This window comes from Saccoglossus kowalevskii, chromosome 8 (assembly GCF_978046115.1).
Source record: "Saccoglossus kowalevskii chromosome 8, keSacKowa6.1, whole genome shotgun sequence".
Lineage (NCBI taxonomy): Eukaryota > Metazoa > Hemichordata > Enteropneusta > Harrimaniidae > Saccoglossus > Saccoglossus kowalevskii.
Window position 1 is genome coordinate 37825080 of NC_140648.1, and position 15759 is coordinate 37840838.

Consider the following 15759-nt stretch of genomic DNA (forward strand, 5'->3'; position numbering starts at 1 on the left):
TTCAATAAATTGCTCTGCTATTAAGACTATGCTTTGCGGAAAGCCATATCCTGGGCTTTTCAAGCACTGAGGGTAATTTACAACTTAGACAATAGCCGTTTCCAGACCGGGGTTAGAGGGACTGTGGTGTAAACTAAGGGTTGAATAGCTGAAATCAGTCAAGTGATGGGGACTTGCTTAACACACACTGTTATGGGAAAATTATTAGTTAGTTCATCAGAGAGAGGCTTAGCCTATCAAGATGGTGACATAATTGACATTTCAGGAACCCAGTAAGTTGTTATCTTGTATCATAATCCCTGAGGTTTGCTTGACAAGACTTGATTTCAATAGATAGGGCCCTCTAGTGACCTGGACACAACCCAGCGACCATCTTTTTTCAAATCATCTATGGTACAATTTCAGTATATAGTATATGGTGTTGTCTCTGTGTGTTTATAACATAATGGGGTTTAAGTGACTAATAATAAATGATCATGAGTAGACTGGTGTTAATCCGTAATTTGAAAAAAAAAGAATATTGTAGGTCAATACCAGTGAATGTGCTGCCACTAAAAGTTCTCAGTGAAGGAAACAGTTTCACAGTTACTGGCCCTCGAATCTACATAATTTCATTCTTGTCATTCTCTCATATGATAAACTAACAAAGAAACTAGTTTTAGTCCATCTAATATTATATTTAAATAATTTATATTGTGAATGGATGAGTGACTGATGTGTCGTGTGAAGTAGCATTGTAATGATCATGACCAGTACACCATATTGATTCCCACCGTGGCAGTGCACTACGCTATGTTAGATCACTGCTGTGGGTTGACTGCATTGACTGTGCATATAGGGGTTCGTGCCTGGGGTACATGTATGTAGATGTATCATTAGTCATTCCACAAGGTGGATGTTTTTGGCAACTGTCCTGTCTATGTAATATTTTCAAATTCTATGAGTGGCTGGTGATTTGATGAATACTTTGAAACCAAATTAAAACTTACAGGCGTAGCGAGTGTACGAACATGGCTGGAAAGCTAGTGGGTGTTAGCCATCGTAGAAGAAGAACCAGCAGTGATTTTAGTTTGACTTTATAAATAAAAAAAACATATCGGTTACTGATACTTTCATTTGTTTATGCAAACTGTGCCCTAGACTGTGACATTTACCAAGAAGGTGGCGCTGAGGAAATGCAAGTCGTGTCGTTTATCAACTATGTATCTAATTTTGCGATTAATGTAGTAATACTCACTACAAAAACAGAACAAATCCATCTCTCTGTACTCAGGTTCTGTAAACATACTCCCACTTCGTTTAACACATTTGCTTGGATAAATCACTCCTGGCTGACATTAATTCATAGACAAGATAGGGCAGCCCAGTCAGAAGGCCACAATGACGGCAGCCCCATCAACCGAGGAATCTAGAAGCACATGCTCTAGATGGGACACTGTGCCTGAGTGTACATAGTACAAAGTAGATGATGCTCCAACCAAATTATTGAAAATTAAAGATTTCATAATTTGATAGAAGTCGAACTAACACCCAACAGTATTTCTATTAATTATGAATTGCGCCCTCAAATGTTATAATAATTATTGTGTGTGCTTTTGTTTAATTTCACTGTGTTCAAGGGGGATGCCATGATGAAATTGTTAATTGTTATAGAAAGATATCGTACACCTATATACAACCGATAACTAATACCTACTGTAACTAAAATACATCTAGTTTATATACAAGTACTGATAGCCATGAGGCTGTGTCATAATATAAGAAGTAAACATTTTGAAAAAGGAATCTGTGATGCGGTTTTAAAGTGTTGTTGTTTGTATTACTTTGTATTAAGATTATTTAATACCTCAACAGCATGTATATGGTCACTTATTTATATATGATGATTTAATTCAAATTGGCCAACTGTCGGTCATCTTGCTTTCTCAAAAATACATTGACAAATTTTGTTCAATTTAGGTTCAAAAACAAGATATAATATACGTATACACAATAGTTTTTTGTTTCATTGACCTTTGACTGAGTAGTGGTTATTTTAGTCATAAATCAACATTTCAACATGTCATCAACGTTTTACATATACATGTATGCCTGGTCTGATGATATTTAAAACTTGTTGTTTAAACACACATAGTGAGTTATTGATGCACATTGTTTATGGTCAATCTAAAACAATTATCAACAGATTTTGACATGAGTTATTGTCATCTCTATGTGTATATCCTTGGGGAAGACATCCAGGCATTTTCATAACCTGGAAACCATCATGTTGAAAACAAAGGCAGAAAACTCTGATCAGAAAACTGTACTTTGGGATAGTGGCAAGATCACTCATATATGTAAAACACATATTAAATTGGTTGCTAACGATTACCTCAAAATTTTCACTTACTCTTCATCCAATAGAAATACATGGTACACCTCTTAGCAACATAGAATTTTCTGTGGCGTGGCTCCACCTCCAACGATATACACAAATCTGTGCAGACATGTCAAAAATGCACAAGTGGCATTTTACATAAAATAGATTTAATCCTGATATTGTAGTGAATAATTTACCTGATACTATCTCTAGTGTACCATTTGTATTTTTTTTGTAGTTCCCATGGAAACAAGAATCGTGATGCAGTACTTATAAATCATTTGGTGTTTATATTTAATAGGTGTGTTTTTAACCACATTGAAGTGGATGATACTTTAGAAGAATTTATAAGAAGAATAAATATTTCTGATGTAAGTCAAAGTAATCATAGTATGAGATAATTACATTATACGAGATATCTATAGGCCAGCATCTCAGTACAAAGGATATTTATATGGAGGTTTATTTATACATGGGATATGTATCGATATACCTTAATTTTATTTTCATTTGTGATATTTTTTTGCAGATTCAATTATTAAAACTAGATATTGATAAACAGAGTTGGTCTCTGCTTGAAAAATTGATTTCTTCTGGGATATTACATCGAGTGAAACAGTTGCTTTTAAGGATAGAATTCAGTCCAAAGGATCATCTTCCAGTAGAATTCCAAGATGAAGAAACAGAAAAGGTATGCAAGTTGATAAAGAGATCTACCAAACTTTTTCTGTCATTCAGTACACTCAAGAACACCTCAACTTTGTGATTTCAGTGAATGCTGCACAATTGTTTTTGAAAACTAGTCTAAGAGTAGAATAAAAACATATATTTCAATAATTTTTCTTGTTGATCCCTCGATAGAGATTAAAGCAGCTACCAAAGCTACATGATTTTGGATTTTCATTGACGTTCTCTGAGTTTGTACCAGAGCATAGCAAGACTATACAGAAGTATACAACATGCTGCTATTATTCTACATGGGTAAAGGTATAGACATTTTCACTGCTATTATATTCTATATTATTCTGACGTTTTAATAATGTTCTTGGTCACTGAAGATAAGCGCATCTATCAAAGCTACAAGATTTTGAAATATTTTAATGCACTTGACTTTGAAATGACCATTCTAATGCATCCATTTGCTGTGAATATTCATGTGAATCTGCAAGAGCTCAGTAATTGATGGTTGTGGTTGGTGTGTGGTAAAATTAGGAGATGCTCACACTTTTGGTCAGAATCATTTAAATATGTCACTCACATTTGTGTGATATCCTGACTCCAGACCAAAAATGTGGAGTTAAATTCAATAACTCACCTTCCCAAATTTCAAAGACATGTAGCAATAACACATTGAAGGCTTAAGTGACAATGTACTGACAAGATGTCACAGACAATGTTCTGCTATGATGTCATCACATTGAAGGCTTAATCACACATCTTTCCTTAGTTTCAGCTTAACTATTTTTTAATATTTTTCTAAAGTTTCTGCAAGGAAATGAAACATTCAGACCAGAAAAACTACGATGGCTTCCTGATGTACATACATTTCATGATGGACATACAGAAGTAAGTGTAGGTAGAATCAAAATGTATCCTTGGTGATATCAGTGGTACATTTCAAACTAGTGTGGCATAAAATTGAATTCTGACGCACAGTACCCAAATGTAATAATAATAATAATGTCAAATTTGACCAAATGAAAAGCCAACCCTAAGTCATTGAGGTTAAGCTGTCCCATGAATGTGCATAGAGTCTGAATATCATATATTTTGTAATATTACTGTTGAAAGTGAAATACAAACTTGGTTGTTTTTATAATTTAATCTTTCTTGATTTCTTTAGAAACTAAAAAAACCTGTCTTAATAGAACCAAAAGCCAACAAGACTGTTGAACATAAAAGAAGGGAATTTTATACACAAGATGTTGAGGCAGAACGTTTGCTTGCAAGCTTTAATAAAAAACATATCAATTGCCCAAAAAGTGAACGTATGGGCAATGCTGAAGATGGTGGATGGGATATTTGTCTTGATCCAAGCTTGGGACTGAATTCATCACATTGTCTGGTGTATTCAATCGGGTAAGTTCACTGAATTTATACAAAAATACAGTTTATAGCTCACTGGAGCCATTAGGATGGTGATCATTTATTGTTTAATCATTTGTTTGTGAATGATTTCCTCTCAAAAACTACTGGACCAATTGACTTGCTGTTTGGTGTGTAGCTATCTTGATGAGTGCAAGTAAGATTTTGTTCATCATTAGCTGATGGTCTTTTTTTCATTGACACTGTTTGATGATGCAGTGCTAATATTTGTTGTGTTGATGTCTTGAGTAATCTATCAAATTTATTTATTCTGTGATGACAATTTCAGTTTTCTAATTATTGATTAAATATTATATTTTTGACTTAAAAATGAATCACTCATTTGCTTGACCGGTTCATTTTATGACGATAATTTTTAATTTGTAGTAAAACAAATAATATTTTCAATGTTTTTTTTTAAACTTTCCTTTCAATTGTTTATTAAGTTGTACGTAAACACCAGACCTGATTAGATTTTGGTACAAATTTGTGCATGTTGATTACAATAGGTAATTTGTATGTTAATTAGTTTTATCATGTTAATAATAATATATAATTTATATAGCGTCTGATATTCATAAAATGATGCCCAATGACGCTCACAATTCACAGGAATGCTTGATGAAACAGATGAGTTTTACTCCAGTTTGTCATGCAAAATTTTAGAATTCACTAAGGTTACGTAATGTAATGTTTCATCTGCAGTATTGGTGGTGATTTTTCTTTTGATGAAGACATGGCTGACTATGGGTGTGATGTTTTTGCGTTTGATCCAAGGTGGGACACGACTTCCATTTATTCCCATACACACAATATGTACCACCTATTCATAGAATGTTAATACAGTCAAAAACAGGGATGTAATAGATGAGACGTATATAATGAACAAATGTATCATGCCAATTTGCTAATGGTATCACAGTGTTAATTCACCAGTGTTATCACAGTGTTAATTCACCAGTGGTATTACAGTGTTAATTCACCAGTGTTATCACAGTGTTAATTCACCAGTGTTATCACAGTGTTAATTCACCAGTGTTGTCACAGTGTTAATTAACCAGTGTTATCACCGTGTTAATTCACCAGTGTTATCACAGTGTTAATTCACCAGTGTTATCACAGTGTTAATTCACCAGTGTTATCACCGTGTTAATTCACCAGTGTTATCACAGTGTTAATTCACCAGTGTTATCACAGTGTTAATTCACCAGTGTTATCACAGTGTTAATTCACCAGTTTTATCACAGTGTTAATTCACCAGTGTTATCACATTGTTAATTCACCAGTGTTATCACAGTGTTAATTCACCAGTGTTATCACAGTGTTAATTCACCAGTGGTAACAGTGTTAATTCACCAGTGTTATCACAGTGTTAATTCACCAGTGTTATCACAGTGTTGATTAACCAGTGATAACAGATTTAATTGACCAGTGGTATCACAGTGTCAATTGACCAGTGTTATCACAATGTTAATTCACCAGTGTTATCACAGTGTTAATTCACCAGTGTTATCACAGTGTTAATTCACCAGTGGTATTACAGTGTTAATTCACCAGTGTTATCACAGTGTTAATTCACCAGTGTTATCACAGTGTTAATTCACCAGTGGTATTACAGTGTTAATTCACCAGTGTTATCACAGTGTAAATTCACCAGTGTTATCACAGTGTTAATTCACCAGTGGTATCACAGTGTTAATTCACCAGTGTTATCACAGTGTTAATTCACCAGTGTTATCACCGTGTTAGTTCACCAGTGTTATCACAGTGTTAATTCACCAGTGCTATCACAGTGTTAATTCACCAGTGTTATCACAGTGTTAATTCACCAGTGTTATCACAGTGTTAATTCACCAGTGTTATCACCGTGTTAGTTCACCAGTGTTATCACAGTGTTAATTCACCAGTGGTATCACAGTGTTAATTCACCAGTGTTATCACAGTGTTAATTCACCAGTGTTATCACCGTGTTAGTTCACCAGTGTTATCACAGTGTTAATTCACCAGTGCTATCACAGTGTTAATTCACCAGTGTTATCACAGTGTTAATTCACCAGTGTTATCACAGTGTTAATTCACCAGTGTTATCACCGTGTTAGTTCACCAGTGTTATCACAGTGTTAATTCACCAGTGCTATCACAGTGTTAATTCACCAGTGTTATCACAGTGTTAATTCACCAGTGGTAACAGTGTTAATTCACCAGTGTTATCACAGTGTTAATTCACCAGTGTTATCACAGTGTTGATTAACCAGTGATAACAGATTTAATTCACCAGTGGTATCACAGTGTCAATTGACCAGTGTTATCACAATGTTAATTCACCAGTGTTATCACAGTGTTAATTCACCAGTGTTATCACAGTGTTAAGTCACCAGTGTTATCACAGTGTTAATTCACCAGTGTTATCACAGTGTTAATTCACCAGTGGTATCACAGTGTTAATTCACCAGTGTTATCACCTTGTTAATTCACCAGTGTTATCACAGTGTTAATTCACCAGTGTTATCACAGTGTTAATTCACCAGTGGTATCACAGTGTTAATTGACCAGTGTTATCACAGTGTTAATTGACCAGTGTTATCACAGTGTTAATTGACCAGTGTTATCACAGTGTTAATTCACCAGTGTTATCACAGTGTTAATTCACCAGTGGTATTACAGTGTTAATTCACCAGTGTTATCACAGTGTTAATTCACCAGTGGTATCACAGTGTTAATTCACCAGTGGTATCACAGTGTTAATTCACCAGTGTTATCACAGTGTTAATTCACCAGTGTTATCACAGTGTTAATTCACCAGTGTTATCACAGTGTTAATTCACCAGTGGTAACAGTGTTAATTCACCAGTGTTATCACAGTGTTAATTCACCAGTGTTATCACAGTGTTGATTAACCAGTGATAACAGATTTAATTCACCAGTGGTATCACAGTGTCAATTGACCAGTGTTATCACAATGTTAATTCACCAGTGTTATCACAGTGTTAATTCACCAGTGTTATCACAGTGTTAATTCACCAGTGGTATTACAGTGTTAATTCACCAGTGTTATCACAGTGTTAATTCACCAGTGTTATCACAGTGTTAATTCACCAGTGGTATCACAGTGTTAGTTCACCAGTGTTATCACCGTGTTAATTCACCAGTGTTATCACAGTGTCAATTGACCAGTGTTATCACAATGTTAATTCACCAGTGTTATCACAGTGTTAATTCACCAGTGGTACCACAGTGTTAATTCACCAGTGGTATCACAGTGTTAATTCACGAGTGTTAATTGGGCAGTGGTATCACAGTGTGAATTCACCAGTGTTATCACAGTGTCAACTCACCAGTGGTGCCACAGTGTTAATTCACCAGTGGTATCACAGTGTGAATTCACCAGTGTTATCACAGTGTTAATTCACCAGTGGTACCACAGTGTTAATTCACCAGTGGTACCACAGTGTTAATTCACCAGTGTTATCACAGTGTTAATTCACCAGTGGTAATTGACCAGTGTTATCACAGTGTTAATTGACCAGTATTATCACATTGTTAATTCACCAGTGGTATCACAGTGTGAATTCACCAGTGGTACCACAGTGTTTATTCACCAGTGGTATCACAGTGTTAATTCACGAGTGTTAATTGGCCGGTAGTATCACAGTGTGAATTCACCAGTGTTATCACAGTGTTAACTCACCAGTGGTGTCACAGTGTTAATTCACCAGTGGTATCACAGTGTTAATTCACCAGTGTTAATTGACCAGTGTTATTACAGTGTTAATTGACCAGTGGTATCACATTGTTAATTCACCAGTGTTAATTGACCAGTATTATCACAGTGTTAATTCACCAGTGGTATCACAGTGTGAATTCACCAGTGGTATCACAGTGTGAATTCACCAGTTGTACCGCAGTGTTAATTCACCAGTGGTACCACAGTGTTAATTGACCAGTGGTATCACAGTGTTAATTCACCAGTAGTACCACAGTGTTAATTGACCAGTATTATCACAGTGTTAATTGACCAGTATTATCACAGTGTTAATTCACCAGTGGTATCACAGTGTTAATTCACCAGTGTTAATTGACCAGTGTTATTACAGTGTTAATTGACCAGTATTATCACAGTGTTAATTCACCAGTGGTATCACAGTGTGAATTCACCAGTGGTATCACAGTGTTAATTCACCAGTGGTATCACAGTGTGAATTCACCAGTTGTACCGCAGTGTTAATTCACCAGTAGTACCACAGTGTTAATTGACCAGTGGTATCACAGTGTTAATTCACCAGTAGTACCACAGTGTTAATTGACCAGTATTATCACTGTGTTAATTCACCAGTGTTATCACAGTGTTAATTCACCAGTGTTATCACAGTGTGAATTCACCAGTGGTATCACAGTGTGAATTCACCAGTGGTACCACAGTGTGAATTCACCAGTCGTATCACAGTGTTAATTCGCCAGTGTTAATTGACCAGTGTTATCACAGTGTTAATTCACCAGTATTATCACAGTGTTAATTCACCAGTGGTATCACAGTGTGAATTCACCAGTGTTATCATAGTGTTAATTCACCAGTGGTATCACAGTGTGAATTCACCAGTTGTACCACAGTGTTAATTCACCAGTGTTATCACAGTGTTAATTCACGAGTGTTAATTGGGCAGTGGTATCACAGTGTGAATTCACCAGTGTTATCACAGTGTCAACTCACCAGTGGTGCCACAGTGTTAATTCACCAGTGGTATCACAGTGTGAATTCACCAGTGTTATCACAGTGTTAATTCACCAGTGGTACCACAGTGTTAATTCACCAGTGGTACCACAGTGTTAATTCACCAGTGTTATCACAGTGTTAATTCACCAGTGGTAATTGACCAGTGTTATCACAGTGTTAATTGACCAGTATTATCACATTGTTAATTCACCAGTGGTATCACAGTGTGAATTCACCAGTGGTACCACAGTGTTTATTCACCAGTGGTATCACAGTGTTAATTCACGAGTGTTAATTGGCCGGTAGTATCACAGTGTGAATTCACCAGTGTTATCACAGTGTTAACTCACCAGTGGTGTCACAGTGTTAATTCACCAGTGGTATCACAGTGTTAATTCACCAGTGTTAATTGACCAGTGTTATTACAGTGTTAATTGACCAGTGGTATCACATTGTTAATTCACCAGTGTTAATTGACCAGTATTATCACAGTGTTAATTCACCAGTGGTATCACAGTGTGAATTCACCAGTGGTATCACAGTGTGAATTCACCAGTTGTACCGCAGTGTTAATTCACCAGTGGTACCACAGTGTTAATTGACCAGTGGTATCACAGTGTTAATTCACCAGTAGTACCACAGTGTTAATTGACCAGTATTATCACAGTGTTAATTGACCAGTATTATCACAGTGTTAATTCACCAGTGGTATCACAGTGTTAATTCACCAGTGTTAATTGACCAGTGTTATTACAGTGTTAATTGACCAGTATTATCACAGTGTTAATTCACCAGTGGTATCACAGTGTGAATTCACCAGTGGTATCACAGTGTTAATTCACCAGTGGTATCACAGTGTGAATTCACCAGTTGTACCGCAGTGTTAATTCACCAGTAGTACCACAGTGTTAATTGACCAGTGGTATCACAGTGTTAATTCACCAGTAGTACCACAGTGTTAATTGACCAGTATTATCACTGTGTTAATTCACCAGTGTTATCACAGTGTTAATTCACCAGTGTTATCACAGTGTTAATTCACCAGTCATATCACAGTGTTAATTCACCAGTGTTAATTGACCAGTGTTATCACAGTGTTAATTCACCAGTCATATCACAGTGTTAATTCACCAGTGTTAATTGACCAGTGTTATCACAGTGTTAATTCACCAGTATTATCACAGTGTTAATTCACCAGTGGTATCACAGTGTGAATTCACCAGTGTTATCATAGTGTTAATTCACCAGTGGTATCACAGTGTGAATTCACCAGTTGTACCACAGTGTTAATTCACCAGTGTTATCACAGTGTTAATTCACCAGTGGTATCACAGTGTTAATTCACCAGTGTTATCACAGTGTTAATTCACCAGTGTTATCACAGTGTTAATTCACCAGTGTTATCACAGTGTTAATTCGCCAGTGTTATCACAGTGTTAATTCACCAGTGTTATCACAGTGTTAATTCACCAGTATTATCACAGTGTTAATTCACCAGTGGTATCACAGTGTGAATTCACCAGTTGTACCACAGTGTTAATTCACCAGTGTTATCACAGTGTTAATTCACCAGTGGTATCACAGTGTGAATTCGCCAGTGTTATCACAGTGTTAATTCGCCAGTGTTATCACAGTGTTAATTCACCAGTGTTATCACAGTGTTAATTCACCAGTGTTATCACAGTGTTAATTCACCAGTGTTATCACAGTGTTAATTCGCCAGTGTTATCACAGTGTTAATTCACCAGTGTTATCACAGTGTTAATTCACCAATTATATTTGGTCAATATATTTAATATATATTTAAGCATTATAATAGTATCTATTGAAGATACACCATTATACTGAATGTTTTCAGAATACTGATGCATTTCATATTACAGTATGAATCTAGGAAGTCACAAACATTCAGAGAGAGTTTGGTTCTTTGACTTTGGACTTTTAGATGTTAATAGTAATGGTTATTATGGCACTGGAATGAAAGCCAATACAAACAGTATATGGAAAGTTAGAACATTGGAAGGCCTTATGGCAGAGATGAACCATCAACATGTAAGTACAGTGCACAGGAGTCTTAACTGTGACAAGTGAGATAATGCATTGTATTCGGCTTGTACCAACAACCAACACAATTTGTCAAAGTATGTCTGATAAACAAAATCTGAGGTATATGATCATATGCCTGAAGATCTACACATTCCCATTCTGCCAGAGTTAAATAATAACACATGCTTGTGAGAGTAATATCACAATTTGTTGCCTGCCCAGAGCTGAAGGTTGGGGCACCATCAATATTATATATCAATATTGAAAGACAAGACATAATGGTTGCATGTTGAGTTTAGTTGTTTTTTGATTTCGATGAAATTTAACCAACTGACATTAATATCCAACTTCATCTTCATTGTTTATAATTGACACAGTCATCAAAACCCTGGATTTGGATTGTTTTTAAATAAAATAAAATTTAATTTAAAATTGACATGACAATGTAGTTTATGTACTACTGGTAACACCTGAGAAAATCAAACCTTAAACCAGCCTGCCCTGGTTCTCCTTTAGTGAACCACATCAGTGAACATGGAGACTCAACAGGTTATATCCAGAAGAGTGGTAACAAACCGCCGATATATTCAGTTTTATTTGTATAGTGTAAACAAATTTTAGACCATTATATTGAAATATAGCACATGTGAACCAGTAAAACTAGAAATGACACCTGAATCACATTCCCTCAGAATAATATACTAAGTGACCATTGGTGGAAAGGGTAGACACCAGAATGTATGCATGATAAAGTTAAGACAAAATGTGTACTGTTTGTCAAAACCAAAGTATATATTAATTAACCTCAAACCGAACATACTCTGGCCTGTTAACTGTTATTAATGAAATAATTCTATTTATACTGCAGAAAGTCATTGATGTTCTGAAAATTGACATAGAGGGCGCTGAATGGTCATCATTACATAATATGCTAGAAGAAGGGATATTGCACTATGTTAAACAATTAGTAGTTGAAGTTCATTTGTGGAAACTGGAATATCGAAATGAAGAAGCAGACATACGCAAACGATACAGTATCATAAAATCACTGGAAAAACAAGGATTCAAGCTGTGGCACTATCACATGAATGCATATAGTGTTTCTGTTCAACTTGGTGATAACTATTTTAAACATGAACCTTGTTGTTTTGAACTTGGATGGATAAATACACAATATCATGAGTGGAAATCTTAGGTATTTATTTACAACATGTAGTTCCATTTGTAAACTACAAATTCAAATTGTTGATCTACATTTCAGAGATCAAAGATGTTTTGAGGCATAATACATTAACCTAATTCAGGAATATTTCCCACCAAAATATTTGGCTAAATTTATTTGATATAAAACTATCTAGTCTGTAAAATTTCAAATACATATAGTGATTGTATATTTTTCAACTTGATAATGTTATATAGTATATTCACATAATTTACATTATGAAGATAGATAGAAACACATGATAAAACACTTTTTGGTAGTTTTTAATCTTTTGGTAATTCATCTTTGAATGATACCAGAATAGGATAAGAGCAAAATGAGGTAATTGTTTGATATCACATTGAGAATAATCACATTGATGATCATAGATATATCTAAATGAGGTCAATACTGTGAAGAGTACAGTGAGTGTGATGGTGTATGTCATATTGTGTGGTTATACTCTGCTGTGTGCATGTGGATGTGTTCTGGTATGTCATATTGTGTGGATATGTTGTGGTATGCCATGCTGTGTGGATGTGTTGTGGTATGCCATGCTGTGTGGATGTGTTGTGGTATGCCATGCCATGCTGTGTGGATGTGTTGTGGTATGCCATGCTGTGTGGATGTGTTGTGGTATGCCATGCTGTGTGGATGTGTTGTGGTATGCCATGCTGTGTGGATGTGTTGTGGTATGCCATGCTGTGTGGATGTGTTGTGGTATGCCATGCTGTGTGGATGTGTTGTGGTATGCCATGCCATGCTGTGTGGATGTGTTGTGGTATGCCATGCTGTGTGGATGTGTTGTGGTATGCCATGCTGTGTGGATGTGTTGTGGTATGCCATGCTGTGTGGATGTGTTGTGGTATGCCATGCTGTGTGGATGTGTTGTGGTATGCCATGCCATGCTGTGTGGATGTGTTGTGGTATGCCATGCCATGCTGTGTGGATGTGTTGTGGTATGCCATGCTGTGTGGATGTGTTGTGGTATGCGAGGCTAAATGGATGTGTTGTGGTATGCCATGCTGTGTGGATGTGTTGTAGTATGCCATGCTACATCGATGTGTTGTGGTATGCCATGCTGTGTGGATATGTTGTGGTATGCCACGCTGTGTGGATGTGTTGTGGTATGCCATGCTGTGTGGATGTGTTGTGGTATGCCATGCTGTGTGGATGTGTTATGGTATGCCATGCTGTGTGGATGTGTTCTGGTATGCCATGCTGTGTGGATGTGTTCTGGTATGCCATGCTGTGTGGATGTGTTGTAATATGCCATGCTGTGTGGATGTGTTGTGGTATGCCATGCTGTGTGGATGTGTTGTGGTATGCCAGGCTGCATGGATGTGTTGTGGTATGCCATGCTGTGTGGATGTGTTGTGGTATGCCATGCTGCATCGATGTGTAGTGGTATGCCATGCTGTGTGGATGTGTTGTGGTATGCCATGATGTGTGGATGTGTTGTGGTATGCCATGCTGTGTGGATGTGTTGTGGTATGCCATGCCATGCTGTGTGGATGTGTTGTGGTATGCCATGCTGTGTGGATGTGTTGTGGTATGCCATGCTGTGTGGATGTGTTGTGGTATGCCATGCTGTGTGGATGTGTTGTGGTATGCCATGCTGTGTGGATGTGTTGTGGTATGCCATGCTGTGTGGATGTGTTGTGGTATGCCATGCCATGCTGTGTGGATGTGTTGTGGTATGCCATGCTGTGTGGATGTGTTGTGGTATGCCATGCTGTGTGGATGTGTTGTGGTATGCCATGCTGTGTGGATGTGTTGTGGTATGCCATGCTGTGTGGATGTGTTGTGGTATGCCATGCCATGCTGTGTGGATGTGTTGTGGTATGCCATGCCATGCTGTGTGGATGTGTTGTGGTATGCCATGCTGTGTGGATGTGTTGTGGTATGCGAGGCTAAATGGATGTGTTGTGGTATGCCATGCTGTGTGGATGTGTTGTAGTATGCCATGCTACATCGATGTGTTGTGGTATGCCATGCTGTGTGGATATGTTGTGGTATGCCACGCTGTGTGGATGTGTTGTGGTATGCCATGCTGTGTGGATGTGTTGTGGTATGCCATGCTGTGTGGATGTGTTATGGTATGCCATGCTGTGTGGATGTGTTCTGGTATGCCATGCTGTGTGGATGTGTTCTGGTATGCCATGCTGTGTGGATGTGTTGTAATATGCCATGCTGTGTGGATGTGTTGTGGTATGCCATGCTGTGTGGATGTGTTGTGGTATGCCAGGCTGCATGGATGTGTTGTGGTATGCCATGCTGTGTGGATGTGTTGTGGTATGCCATGCTGCATCGATGTGTAGTGGTATGCCATGCTGTGTGGATGTGTTGTGGTATGCCATGATGTGTGGATGTGTTGTGGTATGCCATGCTGTGTGGATGTGTTGTGGTATGCCATACTTCGTGAATGTGTTGTGGTATGCCATGCTGTGTGGATGTGTTGTGGTATGCCATGCTGTGTGGATGTGTTGTGGTATGCCATGCTGTGTGGATGTGTTGTGGTATGCCATGCTGTGTGGATGTGTTGTGATATGCCATGCTGTGTGGATGTGTTGTGGTATGCGAGGCTACATGGATGTGTTGTGGTATGCCATGCTGTGTGGATGTGTTGTGGTATGCCATGCTACATCGATGTGTTGTGGTATGCCATGCTGTGTGGATGTGTTGTGGTATGCCATGCTGTGTGGATGTGTTGTGGTATGCCATGCTGTGTGGATGTGTTGTGGTATGCCATGCTGTGTGGATGTGTTGTGGTATGCCATGCTGTGTGGATGTGTTATGGTATGCCATGCTGTGTGGATGTGTTCTGGTATGCCATGCTGTGTGGATGTGTTGTAATATGCCATGCTGTGTGGATGTGTTGTGGTATGCCAGGCTGCATGGATGTGTTGTGGTATGCCATGCTGTGTGGATGTGTTGTGGTATGCCATGCTGCATCGATGTGTAGTGGTATGTCATGCTGTGTGGATGTGTTGTGGTATGCCATGATGTGTGGATGTGTTGTGGTATGCCATGATGTGTGGATGTGTCGTGGTATGCCATGCTGTGTGGATGTGTTCTGGTATGCCATGCTGTGTGGATGTGTTTTGGTATGCCACGCTGTGTGGATGTGTTCTGGTATGCCATGCTGTGTGGATGTGTTCTGGTATGCCATGCTGTGTGGATGTGTTCTGGTATGCCATGCTGTGTGGATGTGTTGTAATATGCCATGCTGTGTGGATGTGTTGTGGTATGCCATGCTGTGTGGATGTGTTGTGGTATGCCAGGCTGCATGGATGTGTTGTGGTATGCCATGCTGTGTGGATGTGTTGTGGTATGCCATGTTGCATCGATGTG

The 15759-nt window shown here is 37.9% G+C and overlaps 1 protein-coding gene across 2 annotated transcripts in view; it reads left to right on the forward strand.

Moving 5' to 3' along the window:
* Window positions 1-13712, forward strand: part of LOC144354722 (uncharacterized) — a 43562-nt gene extending 29850 nt beyond the window's left edge. Inside the window, exons 4-11 of one of the 2 annotated variants that reach the window (XM_085502580.1) lie at window positions 2601-2733; window positions 2892-3053; window positions 3224-3349; window positions 3845-3928; window positions 4206-4441; window positions 5153-5224; window positions 11042-11210; window positions 12073-13712. In XM_085502580.1, coding sequence (XP_085358706.1) covers window positions 2601-2733; window positions 2892-3053; window positions 3224-3349; window positions 3845-3928; window positions 4206-4441; window positions 5153-5224; window positions 11042-11210; window positions 12073-12399 — 1309 coding nt within the window. In that variant the 3' untranslated portion in view covers window positions 12400-13712. The remainder of the gene's footprint in view (window positions 1-2600; window positions 2734-2891; window positions 3054-3223; window positions 3350-3844; window positions 3929-4205; window positions 4442-5152; window positions 5225-11041; window positions 11211-12072) is intronic. The other variant, XM_085502581.1, reaches the window with a different exon arrangement.
* Window positions 13713-15759: the final 2047 nt, after the last annotated feature.